The sequence below is a fragment of the Corvus kubaryi genome, unplaced genomic scaffold (assembly GCF_017639235.1).
Source record: "Corvus kubaryi isolate FWS band 111438036 unplaced genomic scaffold, C.kubaryi_AGA036_p1.0 37385, whole genome shotgun sequence".
NCBI lineage: Eukaryota > Metazoa > Chordata > Aves > Passeriformes > Corvidae > Corvus > Corvus kubaryi.
The window spans coordinates 3,158,677-3,178,373 of NW_024581127.1; the positions used below are offsets into that span (position 1 = coordinate 3,158,677).

Genomic DNA, 19,697 nt, shown 5'->3' on the forward strand with positions numbered 1-19,697 from the left:
ACATTTTGTGTGTTACACAGTGGCATTAACCTACATTTATTGTTTTTAGAAGTACCCTACAAAAGGATTATTTCATTAAAAAAAAAAAAGCGCCTTTTCCAAGCAATGTCAGCCCTATTCTGTTCACCATTAGCTACTGAGTTAAAACTTCAGGCCACAAAACATCTTTTCTTAAATCGTAAGATGCAAAAGTATGTTTCAAAATCTGTAGTGAAGACCACATATTCCCAGAGTATTTGCCTACTAAATAAATTAATAGTGCCAGTTAGATATTAAGTGAAATGCAACAAAGATCAAGCCTATGTGTCAATTCAGGAAAACACAGATTATATAGACACTGAAATTTAACCACAGGCTCACACTGCAGGCTTTTCCAATTGGTCAAAACAATTTTCTACTAAAACCCAGCAGGATAATCTAAAAAGGAAAAAAAAACATTTAAAGGAAACTAATCTGTTCTCAGTGGCATCTATGTATGAATATGCTTTTTCAGACCACTATCCAGGGGATCTGAGAAAGCACAGTGCTGGACCTAACATCCTCCTGCTTCACAGGCTAGCTCAGGACTGCAAATCAGGAGGCTGATACTTTATAAGTAAGCTTTCTGGAAAGCACAATCAAGCCCTAAGAAAATCAATGTTTACATTACTTCTTGTCTTTCTTAACTATCCCTTTTTAAAGGACAGTTCCATAACAGAAGAATTAAAGAGTTCATTTTTTTAATGAAACTAATATGACCATAATGCTCTGTTGATACTCAAGGCAGATTCTACTTTTCAACTGTCTTCCTGTGCCCAGTCCTGGAAACTGCCAAATTTCCATGGTTTGGTTTTACCAGCAGGATGTCCTTCTCCAGTTCAGCATAACTGGAATGCTGGGCTGTAACAAGTATTTCCAAGAAAGAAAGTGGATTATTAACATCCTTTCAGTTCTTGAGTTTCATGACAACTTTCATTTAGCCTGGAAGAGGTTTAGAAAAGGGCCATGGGACTGGTCAAACTGTTTTACAAGAGCAGAATACACGGGCAGTCTTCACCTAGCCAGGCAAACCACAGACCTATCAGTGCACTGGTGCAGGTGCAAGACCTATTTGGGCAAAATGACGAGGCTGACACAAACACCAATGACTTTAAACATGTCCTAACTAAATTTAAACAGGAGTTGAAAATACTTCCAACTACCTGAAGAGTTAAGTTTTTCCTTCAATTCAGAGAGGGAGTCACAAAAAGCCCCAAACTGCTCTGAAAGGTAAGACTGAACTCGGAGAAAGACAGTTTGACATGTTGGCGTGTCGGCAGAAAGCTGAATTAGATGACACTGACTCAAGGTACCCCCCCCAAGCCCTGAAGGAACAGCAGGCATGCAGGCCACTGCCACCAAGGTCTTCGGGGTCTGGAAACACCAGCCATCCCTATCTCATGGCATTTTGCACTCACTCAGCTGGAGGATTCACTTAGTACAAATGAATTTGCACCTCAAATTGGTACAAAACTAAAGGAAGTGGGTTGGGACCATGCAATAAAAGCATTGCCAGCCTTTCAAAACATGGAAAGGCACAGAGATGAACGAGTCAGCTGTAGAGAGCTTACAAGAGGGATTCTTTAGCTAGGAACAGAGAAATCTTCGATCTGCAGCGGTCACGAGGGGCTACTCAGGGGTTGTGTGTGGATGGTGGGTGAAGCACTTACCCCTGTGCTGTGGTTTCCACCACTGATGCAGCCAGCTAGGCAAGGATTAAAATAGGTTATTCCATCTGATCCACAGACAGGCTCGTACTCATGAATCTTACATCCACAGTTAACATTACAGCTTCCAGTCAGATTCCTGTGGGCCATGGCAAGAGTGGGACTGAGGAAAGGAAAAAGAACATGCTAGTAGAGCACACACAGATATCCATATCGTCCTGTACAGAGGGAGCAAACATCCTACTCATTAACTCTGGAACTGAGAGTTGATTCTTAGACAAAGACTGCATTAACTCTAGGTTATGTATGTGACTTAATATAGAAGAACACTCAAGTCATCCTTGCCATCAACTAAAAACAGGATAAAAAAAATAATACTAAAGTTTAATATTTGTATTGTACTTGGCTAGGTAATAGGTGTATTTCCCCTGGGTCTTTTTTCCTCTGTGAGGTAAGACACCACTATTTGATATGTCTATTCTTAGCTGCAGCAATTTCTTGTTGATTACTAATGAAAGACTCGGTGACAAAATGTAAGGATTCTGTGAACTAATGTGAACTAATAGGCATCTGTTCCCACATACCAACAACTGTTCAGAAAATTTAATGCTTATATGAATATGTGAAATCTACAGGAAGCTCTCTAGATGTGAAATACCGCTGTGCTTTTACTAAATGTCTGTAAATGAACCACCACTCTGCTTCCCTAGACCATTCTCCAAAATGTGGCCAAAGCCCAAATCCCTTATGGATTTGGACATATTTCAAATGCTTCCTTCCCAACCTTGAATCAAGGCAGTTTAAACACCTGTACCTACATGGCTCCCTAAAACTATACAAATCTATGCTTCATGTTGGAGAGCTCCGGCCAAAATGCAAACAATAGCTTACTTCACTTCAGTAGTCCTTGAGAATTGGAAACTATATTAATGTCTGAGAATTATACTGGAATGCACAACCACTCCACACCGGGCACTACAGTGTAATATTGAACTAACTGTTCTGCCTCGTTTGCGCTGCTCTTAGTACTGCTCAATAGGCACTGCTGTTTAAAACTACCTCAAGTACCTCTGCTCTAAGTAGATCAGTAGATATCCAGGGAATTTCAGCACCTCCTCAGCCAGGCAGGAACAGAACGGAATGTGGATTGGGTTTGTGGCTGCATCCTCAAGATCCTGTACACATCTCACAGACTGCCATGGCTGCAGAGCCTCACGAGAGCTGCTGTTGGCTTGTCTTCATATCTGTGATGCGCAGGCAGGGCCAGTGTGAAGATAAACAACTATCAGCAGACTTACTGCATCTCAGCTACCCCAGGGACCACAAGGGATGTTCTTCTGCTCCCATCTTCTACCCCTGATGAGACCAGAGGCGAGGCTCAGAAGCCATTCTGCACACAGAGACTGTCACCCCTGCTGTGTGCCACCTCACCTCCTGTTGCTAGTGACACTCAGTAGCACGACTGCTGCTCAGAGCATTCCACTTGACTGGTTTTCTTGTATTTATACACCACTATTTGCTTTTGCTGAATATGCTTGTCTTCCCAGCTGTGCACTTTAGCAGACAATTAAATATTACTAAGTAGCTTTCAAATATTTATTGACTGTCTACTGATCACACAAATCAGGTTCACAAATTTAGCTCTTGGAGCTACTTTACACTTTATGGTCTAGTTGGATGCTAACCAAAGCCTTTCTGAGTGTTTTGTTTCTTGCTCCATAAACAAACAAGGTACACTTTTAGAAACAAGTTGCAGCTTGAGCAGGAAGTTAAATATCCAGGACTGGTAGTGGTTCTGCCACCTTCTCAGCTATCACCTGAAATTTGTCATATTATATCCTGCTGGATTTCAATAATCAGTGTGCAACAACACATCACATAGCAAAGGGCAGACTTTTCCAGTAGTCTCTCAACAGAACTTTTTCTCCAATGGAAAAAACACCAAATCATCAAAACATTCCTCAGGAACATACAGATTTCAGCAGCACAGTGAGGAAAGCTTTTCGCACCAACAGGAGAGGCAGCATTTGTGGAGTTTTATGAAATCCTAGTCAGCCTGCTGAGCTGGATGTCCCAGATGCCAGAATACTTGGCATAAGAAGAGACTGAAGGCCCTTGTGCCCATGTTCCTGTTGACAGCAGGGCTCTGCCACATTGCACAGGATCAGGTCCAGGGACAGCCCAGACTGCCAGGAAAGGCACAGCTCGGGTTCCACACTCCAACCTCTCCCACCGTGCAGGACACATTCTTCTGACCTCTTATCCCTCCACCACCTAAAACGCTTCTCAGCAACAGGTGGGTAGGGTTGTTCCACAGGCAGGAGAACCCATTCCCCGTCTTGCTCTGCTTACATAGCTAACTCCCTGCAGCTGCACTGCTGAACATTACCATGACACAGAGGTTAGGAAACCAGCTTTAAAAAAAAGGTGAAAGAAATCAGGCGTGCAAGAAATGAGAAGCATGAAACTGGAAACTGAACTGAGACCACTGTGATAATTTAATCTCAGGGGCATTTTTTTCTTTGTCCTGGAAGAAGATTTAAGTTTACACAAAGCAAATATGCTCGAATTAGTAACAAGTTACTGCAAGCTCCGTCTCTCCAGATTTCACCACCTTTTGCCCCCAGCATATCACCTATTTGAGGAATTTCTTTTTGTTACTTAGAGCAAATACCTTGCACACAGAAAGGTTTGTGTTTTCTCATCCTCTCAAGAACATGTAAAACACAAAATCATCTATTAATTCCATTTCCAAAAGTTCATTATCAGACAGTTGTAAGAGGCTCATGCTTTCCTCTTCATTACCTTCTCTGTTTACTCATTGTTCACTCCTCTTTCAGTGGTGGCAAAAAAATGAAGGATGAAGGAGTTTCAGATGCTGGGGACATGAAATCTCTACTAACAAGTGTCTGTGTAACCCCATTTTCATCATATGGGATCAACCACATAGCATATACTATAATAGTTTTCTTGAACACTTCTTTCAGGAAGGAATCATTTTTTCTTGAAGGTATGTCTTTTTCAGGAAGTAAGCTGAACCAAAGCACTCTACTAATCCTGCCTTCTGGCACTGGAAGGCTGCCTACTCTCTACAAAGGAAAACAGAGCATTTATCCCTGAATCACAGCACAGCACATCACAAATTTACCTGCATCTGCCATTAAGAGCAGGTTCTTAGGGAAATTGCACCACAGCTACTTTGTCCTGCTCATGAGCTGATCTGTGGGAAAAGCAGCCTAGTTTCAATGTAGCAGCTGCTATAGAAACATGGGATGTCTGAGAAAGAGCTGCTCTGCTTGTTTCAGCAGGTGCAGATGCTGCCAACTTGCAAAACTGCTTCACCTGAGCTGCCAAGGACACCAGTCATGCACGAGCACACAAAGAAAAACCAGCCCCAAATGACAGCACTTCCTGAATTATTCTTTCAACTACAAACAATGCTGCTGCTGCTTCCATTAATAAGATTCAACTAACTGCAAGTTTGCTAAACGTGTGCTGGGACAAAACCCAGAACCCCATCTGACAAATTGCATTTGTTCACTTCTCAGGGAGACTGTTCTGTGTCTCCATGACACAATGCTAGTAAAGCTGATAAAGAGAAGACCTTTATTAGATGTGACTAACAATGAAAAGGACTCTACTCTCTAACATTTTTTTCTAAATCCTGTTTTCCTCTCCAACTATTAGTCCAGGGAAGGTTTGTGGTATGGGAGTAAAGGGAAAAAAGGGAAAATATGAGACTTATTGCCTGGAGTTTTTAGAGCTGTGACCTGTTATTTCACATACTTAGGCCTGGATGAAAACATCACTGTACTGGCAATCAATGAACATATATTGGGGGGAAAAAAAGTGGACCCTCTTCCCACAAGGCTACAATTTAAATTAAATGCAGTTTAAAATAAAAAAGTCTGACTATATTTTGGTAACATCTAAACAAATAATTGATTTTGCACATGGTTTTATTTGTATCACTGTAGTAACCTACAGGACCAAGGAAATACAAAGGGAAGGAGATAACCTCACCACATAATTTCTATAAGCTAAATATTGGGCTATATGATAAAAAGGATTATCTTAATTTGATAGCAATACTTTTGGTTTGGTATTGCAGGATATTCTGGATGGTAGAGATCTGCAGTCTCCTTGTTGGCAAGCAGCTGGAATTGCAGCAATGATGCAATTTTTGTGTAGCTGTCAAACAAGGGACCCTCTCACTGTGTTAGCTGGATTCCTTCTTTGTTGTTATTGTTCTGACCCAATTAGTCACTGCTTTCAAGTTAAGGGATCCCACTGGCTGATTGGACTGAAATAGATACAAGAATAATAGAAACTCAAACTGGTGGTACAAGAGGAAGAATATAAATATTTTTTAATGTAAAATACATCAGTAAGTCAATTGCATGCTTTAACTGAACTTTAATTGCACCAAAACAACACAAAGCAATCAAAAAGAGTCTGCTTTAATTCATTACATATCAGAAATGTGAGAGATGGAACTGAACTAATCCAGGAATCTGTCACTATGAGTAAGCTCACCACGGAGGCTGTTTAGCTGCCTTATACCACAATACATGCAAGAGACAGGTCTGAAAAAAACCAAAGCAGCTGATATCTGCTATTTCCCTTTTGTTCAGTACTGGTGAGGCCACACCTGCAGTGCTGTGTTCAGTTCTGGGCTCCCCAGTAAAAGAGAGACATGGACATACCAGAGAGAGACCAGTGCAAGTCCACTAAGATGATGAAAGGACTGGAGCATCTCTCCTCTGAGGAAAAGCTGAGAGAGCTGAGACTGTTCAGCCTGGAAAAGGCTCAGGGGGATTTCATCAATGCCTATAAACACCTGAAGGGATGATGCAAAGAGGATGGAGCCAGGCTCTTTTCAGTGGTGTCCAGGAACAGAGGCAATGGGCACACACTGAAACACAGGAGGTTCCCTATAAACACCAGAAAACAGTTTTCACTGTGAAGGTGACTGAGTGGTGACACAGGTTGCCCAGGGAGGCTATGGAGCTTCCCTCCTTAGAAACATTTAAAAGCCATATGGACAAGAAGACAATTCACTGGTTCAGGGCTTCCCACCTGGGTGCTGTTACGGTGCAAGAGAAGGGATGCCATATTGTGGTCTGACATAAGGCTCCTTACACTGCAATTCAAATATCAAACATGCCTTCAGAACAAGGCAGGGGCATGGAACAGTAGGTTCTAAAATGCTGAGTGTATAACACAAAGGTGCCCTTGATCTTCCTGATAACAGAAATGCTGATGACATGCCAACACCAGGAAAACTGCTTGTGCCCAACATAAAACAGCAGAAAATCCTCTCTACGATATTCTAATCTGTGCATGCCTCCAGGTCCCATCCACTTCCTCAGAGCCAGAACAGTTAGAAAAATACTGAGTTATGAAATATACTGAATTATGAAATGTCATTGCCTACTTTTCTGAGTACTGCTATCCACATACTTCTATATTAACTGAAACCCAGGTCATCCCTCTCCTTTGTAGTGGTTTACAGCTCAGTTCACCAAACTAAAAACTGTACGTTTAAATGCATATAGATTGTACACATAGATCTACATGTAAATGTAGAAATGAATATATTTGTCCAGAAATTATCCTGCAGGGTATGTCTACACTACCCACTGCAGCTGAGATCTCTGGGTTGCTGCCAGTGCAGGTAGTTCAGGTATCAGGCCTGGCACTGCCATGTTAATGGCAATTAGAGCATCATGCAATACATTTATCCCAAACCAGGCAGCTATACTGCTCTGCCTATCCAATCTTGCCCATTGAACTGCCCTTGATGTCCATATGCTGCACTACATTCAAAGCAGAAAATGAAGTATGTGTTTTATTAAACCTCAAAATGAAAGCATGCTTTTTTATTCCATGACCAACAACATTCTTTGATGGCTGAGTTAAAGAATTGCCTACTAATTAAGTGATTTGAAGATATCAAATGAGGATTAAGAGAATGTTTATCACATCAGATATTCAAGATTAATTTATGTGTAGTGCTGCCTTTTTATTATCATTTTGATAATAAATAAATTTCTGCATTACAAAAATCTGGCTGAATCATGCTTTTTAACATGCTGATAATGCTCAATTTCTGATGACATTACAGCCAGTATGATTTTTATACTGATTTCAAAGAACTTATTTACATCAAAATTTGTGAGAATTTCGCCATTACTATTTCTCATTTCTTTTCCCAGTAAGAACAGTAAGATGAACGTGGTAAGGAAGTTATGCTATTGCAGACTTGCACAACAGCTGTGAATTGATGCCTATTTCAATTCATGCTATGTATTTACTGCAAACACTATTACTTACTAAAAAAATATTAGATAATCTTACAATTCCAACATGAAGGCTATATGTTCCACGGCAATAGTATGCCTTGTCTTCAGCTTAGAAATAGATTTAAACCAAATGGGACTTTTCCCCAAACAGAAAGGTACAGGTATCTCATCAGTCAGGCAGGGATATTCTGACTTGCCACACAGATCGACTAATTCCTATCTGAAATTTATGTTTTCATTCCTATTAACTCTCATTTCTTCATCTACACCTACAGGCTGTCATAAACATTAACAGCAGGTGGACAATCAAAGCATTCCACCCCCTTCCCATCCCTCTTCTCTCCTTCAGCCCACTAAACTCAGATGAGGCTATATCACCATGCTACTTCCTTCTACTGACAGCCGCTCAGTAGCAAGCTTTAACTCTAGGTCTTAGGAATACAAAGGAGCAACAGCTTTTCATCAGCTCTTGACTTTGAGCTGCTGGTTTTCTTTGTGCTAGCATTAAGGTTTGACACCAGTGTAGTAACACCCAGCAACAAGCAATGCAAAACATTCTCTGTGTAAATAGTGCCTATTTTCTTCCTTCCTTGCTTCCCATTTTACCTCTTTGTTTTTCACTTGCTATCCCTCTGCCCCACTGTATTTTTCCTCCATTTCATCATCTCTTTTCCTGCTCCACACTCTTTAGTCTCTTCAAAATATTAAGAGTCCAGAGCTGAGCCCTAAAAGCAAATATACAAATGGATCTGATACCCAGCACCTGGTCATAATTAAAAGGCAGACATGGCTCTGATGTAAAAGCGAAGGGAAATAACATTCCTTCAGACAGGTTCACACTCTCCAAACACTTACTCTGTTCCTGTGTTTAACCTCCATGAAGAAGGCAATTTTAAGGAAAATCACATGTACAAAGTAAGAAAGAAAATAAAAGCTCATGATCAGGCTTCTATGGAATCCCTTTCCAGTGAAAATGTCTCAAGTTTTACCACACTGCTTTCCCTCCTTTTTCTTTTTTTTTATGCCCTTCCATGCATTTCTTAATGCCAAGCCTAAATTCCTCACTCCCAAGTCCTTCCTATATCCACACCTTCTACCTCATTGCAGTTCTCTCCACTCTCTATGTAACTTTAGGGAATATGGTCCAGTTGCTGTCTTGATGATGATCCAGCAAGCGCTGGAGGACATTTACACAACTACTATGGAGTTCAGAAGCAGTGCACACCACTAAGGTTGACAGCACATGCCCAAGTGATTCCTCTCAAATAGGGACTGTAAACCTAAGACACTATTAAGGTGGTAATTAATAAACCCATTCAGAAATAATCTTCATAATCCACTTAGTTTTCTCACAATTTTTATGAGCAGAAAACATTTTGAAACACTAGTAAATTCTAAGTAATCTACAGAGGACACTATTCTTATTTTTCTGCATCACTGAAGGCCACTCTAATGCATTTTCTCACCCCTCAAAAAGGTGAGTTACTACATAAACTGCATTATAAACCAGATGTAAAAAACAAGGGCCACACACTCACAGCACATGTTTACATCACAATACTCACTAAATTCTCATATGAATATGTGGCTTCCTTAGTACACCAGCTATCAGCATTTTTTACATTTCTAGATCAGGCTTACTGGAAAAAGCTGGTTTTGCCAGAGATAATCATCCAAGATACTTACCCAGTTGTGTAGGGTATATTTATTCCCCCTAGATTAATGCTTTCACATCCAACAATGAAGAGTGTTGAAAAGCACAGCAGAGAGACACCACTGCAGATCATAGCCAACTTTGCAGACTCTCTTGCACCGAGTTTCAGCTTTTTTATAATGTAGCCACCTAGGACAATACCAACACCAGCACTTGGGACAATAATCACACCTACCAGGAAGAAATTCAAACAGCATTAAAACAGGACCTACAGAAATGGTATAAAACATAAATATTGGTTTCATTCTGTAATTAGATGACTGCAAATGCTGCACTAAGGTCACCATTGTCTGATTCTCCGCTAGCAAACTGAGTCAGGCTTTTCAAACCTCTGGAGTGTTGTCAAAGAATTTATAAAAGCCTCCTTATCATATCAGCAGCAGCCAAAGCACTATAAGAGAACTATTGTACTTACAAGCAGAAACATTGTTTTGTATTTATTTTAGAATGGGGAGAAGGGCTACATATAGGTCCAGTTTAACTAGTGAAAATTTGAAAAAATCCAGGTTTGGACACAAATGTTCCTCTTCTCACTCTCATGATTAATTCCAGTGAAATGAAAGCACTAACCCCAGGCAGGACCCCAGAACCCTGCCCAGCTGCGAATGCACACGAGCCTGGCTGCAATTTCTGCCTTCCACATACTTAAGCTGAATAGCACTTTCATAGGCAACTAGCATCAGGACAAGAGGAAATGGCCTCAAGCTGGGCCAGGGGAGGTTCAGGCTGGACATCAGAAAGAACTTCTTCACTGAAAGGGTGGTTAAGCATTAGAACAGGCTGCCCAGGGAGGTGTTGGAGTCACCATCCCCGGAGGTGCTCAAGAAACGGCCAGAAGTGGCACTTGGTGCTATGGTTTATTGACATGGTGGTGTTTGGTCCAAGGTTGGACTTGATGGCCTTGGAGATCCTTTCCAACCTTAATGATTCTGTGATTCCACGATTCCTACCTCAGCACTCCATCTCAGCACAGTTATGTGGAGTGCAAACTGATCAAACACAATTAAAGAAATTAAGATAATAGAATTAGAGTATGTTTAAGACACAAAAGACGTGCCTATGAAATTTCTGTGGCTCTGCTGCTGCAGTTATAAAGTTCAGCAACACATCACCAGGTTGTCCTCACTTGTCAGGTCCTGAGCTGGTGGCAAGTCAGCAAATGTCTTGCACTTTTCTTCCCTTGTTTTTTGCTTCTCACTGACATGTGAGAAGGTCTTTAAATAAGGGCTTTGCCAATAAAACCGCATTCCACAGTAACATGGAATTTGAACTACTTTTGGCAGCTGCATCTACTGAGAAGCTAAACTTTATAATCTAAATTGTTAAAGATGCTGGTCTTTTAAAGAAGCCAGTAAGACTATCACTTGCAAATACCTTTAACATTACTGCAAAGCATACTCATTCTCTGCTAATATGTCTGAAGGTGAAAGGGACATTATATTTATCAAAATGTTGAGATTGTGGAAGCAAGAATAAGAGGGAAAAATAGGTGACAAGTTAATTAACCACCAATGACATTATAGAATAAAATGTCATTACATGGCGAAGATTCTGAACAATAAGTCTTCACAGAATCAAAACCAGTCTTTCTCCCAAGAGCAGAAACTAAATGTAGAAGCTGCACAAGTTCAAGACATGAAGTTTGGCACACAGTGTTTTTTGATGATGATTAATGCCAGCGCCTTTTTAAAACAGAAAGAAATTGCGACTTAATTAAAAAATTGCTGCTTAGGAGACAAAAAATTACCAGTAAAATCTTTATCTGAAGAGATTCAGGAAGTATATGTACTCAGCTAGCAATGTACGTATTAAGCATAGATGTACAATGTAAGTAACGTGTAAATTCTCCTTTTACTAATCAGAAAATCTGTGAACTTGTCATGTCTTTTACTATATTAGCCAGTAGCAATCTAATACAGAATTTCCAAGTTTCCCTTTCCCATCCTTCCCACAAAAGATATTTATAAAATTAACAACTGTTGACTTCAATGCGAATTTAAGAGTTGGGATTGTAGAAGCAGTGCCCACTTGTCTATGTTACACATCCAGCCTGATACATTTCATCTTCTTCTGGTTCATTATATAGTCTTTATCAAGTAATTTATAACAGGGGAAACAACAGATGTTAAGATCTTCACACTCTGGGCAAGCTCACACCAGTTTTCCAGTTTTAGCTCTTTTAATGTACTGGCTGTTGAGTGCTTTTTCTGACAGGAATGTTTGTGGTTTATCCTGAGAATGAAGCAATCTATGGTGTAGCCATCCCATCAACACTCATTACAGCAGAACTCCTGTGTGTGTAGCTACCCTAAGCTTCAGAGAGCATCACGGTCCCGTGAGTCAGTGTTTCCTCCTTATATGCAGAACACAGGGATTTCATGCCCTAAAGAAAATCTCATCCCAGAAACTCTCAAATAGAAAGCACCACATGGTGCTTCTCTGACTTTTCCCCTCCACACTCCAGAAATTCCTTGCATTTCTTCCAGCTACTGCAAGCGACAAATTCTTCCCATGTGAGGCTTGTGTGCCTTCCTTCTTCCTTCTGCCACTTTTTGTCTTTTTTTTGACGGATGTCCCTGTGCAGCTTCACCCCATACTTCACCTGTGTCCCCACAACTCACTCCAGTCCATCACTCCTTGGGCACAGTACCTGGAAGTATGAGGGAGCAAAGAACTAACCTGCCTAGCAATTAGCAGCCCTTCTATATGAAAAGCACTACGGAGAATTTAAAAAGATGTTTATAAAGACAAATGTCTTTGGTGCAGCTAGAAGAGGAGGAAACTCATCTGCACGACACAGGCCCCAATTTTGCACAATATTCTGGCCTCTTTTAGTAGCAAAGTTCCCATCTCTCCCAGTCACAGAGCAGTGTAAAGCTTAAAATTTTGTGGTCTGTAGTGCTATTAAAAGTTGGATGTGGCTGTACACTGGCACAGCAGCGGAAGCACCACACCTACTGAATAGGGGTCTCCTGAAATGACAGGTAGGAGAGAATTTGGGGAGTTGTGCCTAGACTAGATTGCTGTCTCAATGTTACTAAGTAAATAAGGAAAAACCAGGACCCTGGAGGAGAGAGATAACTGAAGGATGGGACAGATAGACAACTTGTCACTGAGGGAAAAAAAGATAAAGATATTTTAAAGATCAAAGAGGAATTAAAATTCACAGAAAATAACAGTTTTAAGAGATCTTTTAAAGCACACAAATTGCAGTAATGTCTGTGTTTTTTCTAGATTGTTTTTGTTGGTTTTTTTCCCCCTTGGAGACCATCAACAAATGAGAAAACGTCTGGCTAGGCTTATGTAAAAAAAAATCCAGCCCTTTAACAATATAAATGGGTTCACATTTTACAAAATATGTGTAACAAACATCAAAAAATAGTCTGAATATCTAACCAAATGCAGAAAGCTGGATCCAATCACCTGTTCGAACAAACACATTTTTGGTTCACTCCTACATTGACTCATGCCATTAGCCAAAGCCAACCATTGCAAGGTAACACTATGTGGCAATGCCTTACCAGTGTAGATGCTGGCATTGGAAGCTGGGATGCCAAACTGTGACTCGATGAACTTGGGAATGAAGGTAATAAAAGCTGTGACAATGGCACTCTCAGCTGTGTATGACAAACTCACAAAAAGGAATGTCATGTTGCTTAAGATCCTGACAGCTGCTCTTGGAAGCTCTATAAAATGACAAAAATGACAAACGAATGTTATAAAGAATGAGCGAGAAACAAAAGCAAACTGAAACAGAACCAATTGATTTTCTTTGAGACAGACTGGCAATAATGGCTTGCTAGCAGCTGGTATGTTTGCTAGGCAGAAGGGAGAGTGCATACTTGGGATTGCAGCCCCTGCTCTCTGCTCTGACCCCATCTCACCGCCTCGCTCAGGGCCACGTTCCCACTTGGCACAAACACAACTGAGGTGTGTATTAAAAAACTATCAGAAGAAACAGGGCTTACATAGTAACACCATAACAGGAAGAAAAACAGCAGAAAGATGTACTGATTTTGGAGCTATTCTGATATCTTATTTTGAGATTTTCTGTGAGGTAACACATACCACACCACTGAACTGACAGTACTGAGTTTTGCACTCCAGAAGAGGAAAAAAGATCATATACTCCCCCTGTTACTCTCTGCTTCAAGGACCATGCTTAGAAAGCTGGGGTAATAATACTCTAATTTGAAAGGGGAACCAAAATATTTTTAGTTAAACATTTTTCTACATGATTTAAAAGCATTTACAATGATGCAGACAAAGCATAATGAAAAATTACATCAATGATATCAAGGAATCTCAACATACATTACATACCACTCAATATTCTCAGAAGGGATAAAGCAATCAATTAAAAATGAGAATATGTCATTAACTTAAACCGAAAAAGTATTCATAGATGTTGCAGTTATTCTCAAATCAAATACCAAACCCCCATGAAATTCAGCACTGTAGTTAAATTAAACACTTACATACTTCTAATTTAGTCCTGAAGTGATGTCAAATTATCATCAACCTATTCAGCACTTAATTTTTTTCAGATTAGATGCTGTGATTTTAAACACATCTTCTTTTCCTTGGGGCTTTTTTTACCCAAGATCAATTTTTTTTAAAGTGTTATATCTAATCTTCTATAGTTCAGATTTTTTCATTTGCTTTTCACTCAGTACAGAAATGGAATAGTGCTTGAATCAAAGCCAGTTGAATTCAATGACAAGAGCACCCATTAGAAATACATGTTGAACAAGAAAACTGAGTGAGAATTGTATTGATGTTGAAAGTTGTCAAGACAAAAATCTGTATCACTTTCTCCACTGACTCCAGTAGGTTATCTGTATAAAAGCAATCAGAATTTCACTTGTCATGTCAAAACTCATCAAGCTGCAAATTAGCACTTAAGTTGTCTGACTGCATCCAGTCTTAGCTTATGCCAGCTGTCAAAATTTACACTGAATTCATGATGAGTACTGGGTTTATAATTTTAATGTAGTCAAATGCTCTTCTGCTACCCCTATGAAGAAACATATTAAATGTTAAATACAAAATTTGGTGGAAATAACTAATGAATAAACCATATTAAGAAGCACTCATATATTTGAATTTTAATGGTTTTTACCACCTACAGCTTTAAAAAAAAAAAAAAAGGGTGATGTTCGCAATAGAAGCAACAGGAGCAAACAGTTATGACCATGCTGATGCTGCTGTGAGAAAGGACTCAGGAAGCAGAAAGGAGGATTGGTCCTGCTGGAAACTGAGTTACTTAGAGGCAGCTGCTCACCTGGGTTGAAAATGTGAGAGAAAATAAGGTATTATCACAGAGAGAAAGATAATTTTATTAGGATGACGAACTGAGTGCTCTTTGTAGAAATGAACTGGTAGCTCTTGGCCAAGAGCTGAACTCAAGATCTTTGCTAAATCCATTATTTTAAAGAGTCTGGTCCAGACATCATAATACCTGGTAAAGTTTAGCCCCTCCTGGTAAAACTAAGCTTCAGGGAAATGTCTGCTTTAGAATTTTCAGTCCTAATAAGAATTTAAAGAATTAATTTGGCAAAGAACTGCAGAGCTAATGAACATTTTGCTCTGGTGTTTATATCTAGAGCTGTACTTCTGCTGACTCATACTTACATCTCATCTGAGCACTCAGGCTAAAGGTCATTACTCGTTTCAAAACTAATTAGTATTTTGAAATGGGATTTCTACTGATAAGTAAATAAAATGTAGTGTCTTGGAAAAAGCATAAGTTCCCTTACACCCGTGTGGAGGGTTCTACAGAGAACAGCTTTGCTGATTACTGTGAATTTTGGCATGAAATAGTGAGTTTATTTCTGCATGCCGCACTAATACACGCCACCTGGAGCACTTGAGAGTTGAAACTCTTCATGGTTTATAAACAGCAATTGTCTGGCATACAAGGGAAAGTTGCTATATAGTAAGAATCTTGGAAATAAAAACACACATTCAGAGTTAGGCTTTCCCCGATTTCCTCCCATGATCACCGTCAATTCCTGTGTGACAGCATCTACACTACACTTCTGAATTTAAAAACGTATAATAAAAAGGTAATTGTAGTAAAAAGCAAGAATGCTAAAAACTTTAGGGATCCTTTATACTACATAATCAATCATGCTTTTAAAACATTTCTATGTCAAACTCCTTTTGCGTGGCTAGCCATAGGCCTAGGCTTTCATTTCAAGGCCATTATTAAACCTGTCAGGTTTGATTTTTAGGAAAGACATCTTCAAAAGACATTGCATGTTTTTGCACACATGCATCAGAAACAAACCTACAGGAACTTGCAATTTCCCTCATTCTGTCATCTAAACTAATAAACCTCTATTGATCACACTCCTAGAACTAAAACAATTTTTTAGCTTGGCTGCAAACATGTTTCTATTTCTGTGCAGTAATTCAAATCTTAAACATCCTCGGTTTTTGGGTTTTTTTTTTCCCAATAACCTAACATATAACTAAGAGTAAACTGAAACTTGCCTTGCTGGACTGGTTTGCTAGTCTACTGGCAATTTTCTTCCTTTCATGATCTTTGACAGTATTTTTTCTCTGGTCAGTATTCATTTTTCTTTCACTCATGTGCTGGACCACTGCTTGATATATGGTAAGGGAAAAGCACATGAAAAATCTGCAGGTAATACAAGTATTCATAAATATTTCTCTAAGCACAACTTTTAAAGCACTGTAAACAGAATTTCAATAAAAATGCAAATAATTCTGACTTCACCTCCTTTTTTCAACATTGAATATAGTTTCTTTTATCCCTGTTTCTGCACACCCAGCCCAAGGCAATGCAATGAATACAATCAGGGGAATAAATCATCCCAGTCTACAGCCCTGTCCTTTTGCAGCCCATCAGAAAAGTCCCTTGTAAGGGTGAGGCAGATATTAGCTACAAGACCTCCTTCTGCTAGTGCTCCCAGTCTGGACAGCACTACCCAAGCCTGCAGCTTTGGAGAAGGCTGGTTCCACACCGAGGTTCTCAGGAGCAGATTCCACTGTTGTGCAGTACAAAGCAGAGCCGAGATGTGAGCCAGAATTTCTGGTTTGTTTATCAGAATGGAAACTAGCAAAGTGACACACAACTACTTCAAATATATCCTGCATGGAGCTAATCACTAATCTCTAGGATAGTATTTTGCCACTTCATTATCTACTCACACACCATTTAAACAACCTCATTCAACTCTCAGGACATGCCTTAAGCACCTGGGTGGTGGCTGCATCGTTGAATAGCCCCTAATATCCCATCAAGAGTGGAGGGGTTCAGAACCAGTTTGATATGAATATTAGTTATTTAAATTTGATTTAGAGCAGGTCCTCAAGGCTCCAGTTAGCACTGCTCATCACTGCATGGAGCTATGCCAATCTTTTCTATTTTGAGCTCTTCAGGACGGCCTAAGAAAGGACGAGAGGGGAGCGCCTTGCTCAAGGTCAGTGGCACTGCAGGATCTCCAGCCCGTGGGCTGCTGAACCCTCTGACATTTACAGTGCCCACCAAGCGCCCCCCACACACAGTCCACTGCCTCCCCTTCCTCTTCTGATCTCTGTCAACCAATCTTCAGGTAGCACAGAAACTCCAATCCAGATCCTTGGCAAAGCACCTCAGTGGGCTTATCCTGCAACCACGAGCCCCTCAGGAGTTTCTTTTATGTCTGCTGATACTCTGACAATCATTATTATCCTGTCTCTGTCCTTCACAGAAACTCACTGAGAAAGGCATACGACAGCTGGTAGATGTGAAAAGGCAAACGGGAATATTCTACATTTAGGAAAGGGCCGTACATAGGGACAAAACAAAAAAACCCCAAAGGCTACAAAATACATTATTTAAATAATTAATTATTTAAATAATTAATTAATTATTTAATTCAGATTAGATCAGCCTATTTTAAGAAATATATACATTTGCTTTCTTTACACTGCTCCTTTATTCAATTGCACATTAAGTTTCATTTATAGTAGTAAATGAAAGGGACTGCACATACAGTTTCCATGGTACAAAACCCGAAGGGTATAATAAATGAGAACAGTAGTTTTGTCTGCTCAGATTCATGTAGTATCTGCACGTATGGGATTGAATCGTAGTTTCATCATTATAAAGCTCCTCTAGCTCATGTAATCCACACTACCTCTATTTTTCCCAATAAACTACATTCAATTTTCTTCCTCCTGTGACCTACTTACTGTTTTATTTAATACGTTTGATACCTGACTCAGAAGCATTCTTCAAACCACATTTTCTACTTGAAACGTAAGTAAGAAAAGACTGAATTCCAAGCCCTAGCAACTTGAAACATGTGAAAAAGCAAAGTTGTATCTGTATTTTTATCCGATCTCAGCTCTACCATGGGCCAAAATAAAGCTCTGGTCACTGAAGTTTGAGGCTACTTGCAGATGGAGCCAGTTTGGGTTTATTTCTTCAGCCTATACTGGCAGTCAGTGCAGAAAAAAAGACTCTCATTATGACTTTTTGATACCTTTTCATTAGCCTAGACAATTAATTAGGAAATTAGGACAAGTTACAACAACAAAAAAATCATTTCGCCAGGCTTCCCAGGTAAGATGACATCATACTGGAAGAACAAAACCGTTACCTTCCTTACCAAAGCTGCATGGATTTCAGAGATTTGATGGCACTGACCTCTGTCATGGCAGACTATGACATCACTGACATTTATTAGTACAGAACAGAAGATATGACCTACTAAATCATCAGTCTCCTGGCTACTGCCTAAGTGGAGTTTCTGCCCATAGTGCTACAAAAAGATGAAGCTCTGAAATTCAATGGGAAGTATAAAATGTTCACTGCATCTCAGAAGAAGCAATGCTAAATGACTTAGACACATATGATCCTTTTTTCCTTCCCATTATAAACAAAATTACCTCAGCTGAGAAGCTTGAGGCATGATCTTATTCCATAAAGCCCACTTAAACCTGAAAAATAATTAAATGATAGTGCATTCCTGCTGCAGGCCTTCCTAGCTAGGGTAAATGACACCAAATGGGAAAGCTATTATCAGCTTATAGCAAAATACTTTTTTCTGCTTATCTCAACTCCCTTGCTATCTTTCTGGCATGTTTCTTCTCACTGTTCCACGTTGGTGAAGTTTCTTCCCTAGAGAAACTTAAAAGTTTTGTATAGTAAAAGCGCTAATTTGGTAGTGCCATTAATATATTAATATAGAACTTTATAGAATGTATAGTATACTTTTAGATAGATACATGCCAAAGAAACACTTGCCAAAGTAAGACATACATAAGTTTTTCTTTCTGAAAAAAAAGTCCTAGGAAACATTCTCCCAAGCAAATACTTGTTTTTTCTGTATCTGCTGTGCCTGCAGGGACAAAGTGGCCTGGAAGGTGAAATTATGTATCAAAACAGAGAACCACTGTTGGGGTTTTAGGAGCTCTCCTGGTTTGTTTTTTTTTTTTTTTTCTGTTAAAGGAATTTTCCCCATACGTGTTGCTAGGGGGACAAATTGCTGGGTACTTCAGAAAAACAAAGACCTAGCCATTGTGGGTGGGGTGCACCAGGCTACTCTTTTGTTTCACCTGGGTGTGCGGTCAGTCGGTCTACAGTGTTTGCACGGAGAGGGAGGCTGCTCTCTTTGGCTGCTTTTCCTTCTGCCAGAGAAACCCTGGGATCCCAAGCCCGCCTTCCCTGCCCTGCTGGAGGCCGGGCCATGGCCACCCTGCCCCCGCCGCTGCTTCGAGCCTTCGCTGCGTTGTAGCCCTGCTCGCTCTGCCTGCCCAGACCTCCGGGGGGTTCCCCGTTTGGATACATCTCATCTGCCACCCGGGATTTGTGCTCGTCCCTGCCGTTCCAGCCTGCCGTTCCCGAGAGTCCGGCCGGACACTGGGATCGGCTGCCCAGGGGTTTGTGAAGCCTTTGTTCCATCCCTTCCCGGGATCCCAGGGCACCGGTGCCGCGTGCTCCCCGAGCTCGCTCCGGAGCGCCCCCTGCAGCCGCGG

At 40.3% G+C, this 19,697-nt stretch overlaps 1 protein-coding gene across 1 annotated transcript in view; it reads right to left on the reverse strand.

Moving 5' to 3' along the window:
• Window positions 1-19,697, reverse strand: part of SLCO5A1 (solute carrier organic anion transporter family member 5A1) — a gene marked incomplete at its 5' end in the record, with an annotated part of 75,191 nt that overhangs the window by 13,819 nt on the left and 41,675 nt on the right. Inside the window, 3 exons of the mRNA XM_042036159.1 lie at window positions 1,689-1,848; window positions 9,677-9,875; window positions 13,226-13,390. Of these exons, the coding sequence (XP_041892093.1) occupies window positions 1,689-1,848; window positions 9,677-9,875; window positions 13,226-13,390 (524 nt within the window). The remainder of the gene's footprint in view (window positions 1-1,688; window positions 1,849-9,676; window positions 9,876-13,225; window positions 13,391-19,697) is intronic.